The sequence below is a fragment of the Austrofundulus limnaeus genome, unplaced genomic scaffold (genome assembly GCF_001266775.1).
Source record: "Austrofundulus limnaeus strain Quisiro unplaced genomic scaffold, Austrofundulus_limnaeus-1.0 Scaffold163, whole genome shotgun sequence".
Classification (NCBI taxonomy): Eukaryota; Metazoa; Chordata; class Actinopteri; order Cyprinodontiformes; family Rivulidae; genus Austrofundulus; species Austrofundulus limnaeus.
In genome coordinates, this window is record NW_013952565.1 from 182,923 (window position 1) to 185,039 (window position 2,117).

At 38.1% G+C, this 2,117-nt stretch overlaps 1 protein-coding gene across 1 annotated transcript in view; it reads right to left on the reverse strand.

Annotated features, from left to right (window-relative positions):
- Nucleotides 1-2,117, reverse strand: part of itsn2b (intersectin 2b) — a gene marked incomplete in the record, with an annotated part of 53,934 nt that overhangs the window by 13,928 nt on the left and 37,889 nt on the right. Inside the window, 4 exon segments of the mRNA XM_014017190.1 lie at nucleotides 286-407; nucleotides 527-557; nucleotides 751-917; nucleotides 1,102-1,157. Coding sequence (XP_013872644.1) covers nucleotides 286-407; nucleotides 527-557; nucleotides 751-917; nucleotides 1,102-1,157 — 376 coding nt within the window.

The window sequence follows — 2,117 nt, forward strand, 5'->3', positions numbered from 1 at the left end:
TGGATATAGCTCGCTCACACCGAGGACCTATCCACGTCATCATTTACCCAGAATGCTTTGCMTGTAAATAAAATGGCTCCGTTCGTGTTAAAATATATTTTTAAAAATGTACAAAACTATACAACCTACAGTATTTTTACAGTCTTTATTTTACAGTTAAAATATATGTTTATCAAATAAAGTCTAATGTTACAACTAATCAGGGATCCCTTTAATAAGCAGGTAACATGGCTGATTTGAGTGCAGTTGGATAATTAAACAAATAAGAATAGGTTTTTCACTGACCTGAAGTTCTCCGAGCCACCAGCCAGAGGAGTTCTTGCCAAAAATGAGAATCAGCTGGCCGTTTTCCAGATTCAGCTGATCGGGGCCAGCAGAGGAGTGGGCTCGGGTCACCTGGGCGATTTCTGCGCACACGACATCAAAATAACTTCAACTGAAGCAGAACCCCTGAAACTTAGGCTACGTTCACACTGCAGGCCTTACTTAAGATGATAATAAATATAAAGACGTTAGAAGATCTTACCTTGTTTTTTCTTTCCAGATATGCTTGATGCCTGAAATAAAACAAGTTGTCAATTCAGTTAATATTTTAAATACATCCTAATTAAAACACTCAGCATTAATGCTACATAATTTACAGTGATGACATCTGGATCTACATCACCACAAACTATAATCTCAGATGAACAAATTCATTAGGTGTGGGCCGTCTGTCATCATGTGTCGGTGTGTGTTCGGCGTTCTTACGTCTGCCTCTTTGGGTTTGACGTAGTTGCCTGGAAAAAAGCCGGAGCGCTCCCCCGTCGAGCCGTTCCACCACTCTCCTTCTTTCTTGTTCACCAAAATCACGTCTCCTTCTTTAAATGTCAGGTCAGTGTGCTGCTGAGACTCATATGTGTACAGTGCTACGTACTCTGCAACGGAAACAAACATAAAAAACCCATCCTAATACTGCGATTATCTGTCAGATAAGCTAAAGGCCATTATTAAATAGTCAGGTGTCATCAATTAGCAATGCATACAAAGAATATGAAATAAAGACACATCAATCAACATGTCTGCACCAAACAGCTGAAATAATTTGTGGAGTTATTGTACCTTCATGCTGAAGGCTGTCAGCAGATTCTGCAGCATCAGGAGCGGAGCTCTTCATGCTAAAAAACAAGCGGCGCAGTGTTACTCCAGTGTTTTATTTATTTTACCATTTAGTGAGTTTTTTGTTTAGATTAGAGTGAAAACACAAAACTCCTCCTCAACTCACGGGAACGTCCTTCAGCTCCACCTGTAAGGCTGAGAGGTTTCACTACAAACCAAGTTATTATAACATTCTGCTCAGAGCAGCTGAACTCTGCGCTGCTTTAGCATCGAGCCAAACCTGAACACAAACAGGTGACGTTTGGTAAGCACCTGACCGACAGGTAAGTCAAGAGCTTCAGCCTCGAGCTCAGTTTCACCACATTATTAATGAACAACAACAACTGAACTTATACTATGTGTTAACTTTTCCCCAAGGGGATTTCTTGAGGTTTTTGCTCAAAATATTATACTGAAATGTAACCGAGTGTATCTCAGCATTTACAAACTCTACTTAAATAATCTTGGTAACAAAATAAAGCTAAAACTTTGGAGATTTCATCAGAAGTGTAAGTATTAAAACAGCTGCTATGGTTTTAGAGATATTGAGGATGGAACATAATGTTTTTATTTTTATTTTTTCACTCACCTGAATAATTGTTTCATTAGACAATGTATAAACTATTTAAAACCATAATGAATCAGGCTAAAAAACTCTTGGAAACCATAAACCCACTTGTGGACATTACCTGTGCAAAGATCCATGCTGCTAAAATGAACTGGAGCAAAGTTACAGAGGTTTTAGTAAAGAAATAATTTTGAATTTTGTCATTCTGCACAAGACGAACCATGTAGGTACCATTAATAAACATTAAGAAATTTTAAGTTTTTCATATCCAAAAGTTATTTAACAGACTTGTTATTGAATGTTTGTTCTTTTGAAAAATTATCCAAACATATACACTCACCGGCCACTTTATTAGGTACACCACGCTAGTAACGGGTTGGACCCCCTTTTGCCTTCAGAACTGCCTCAATTC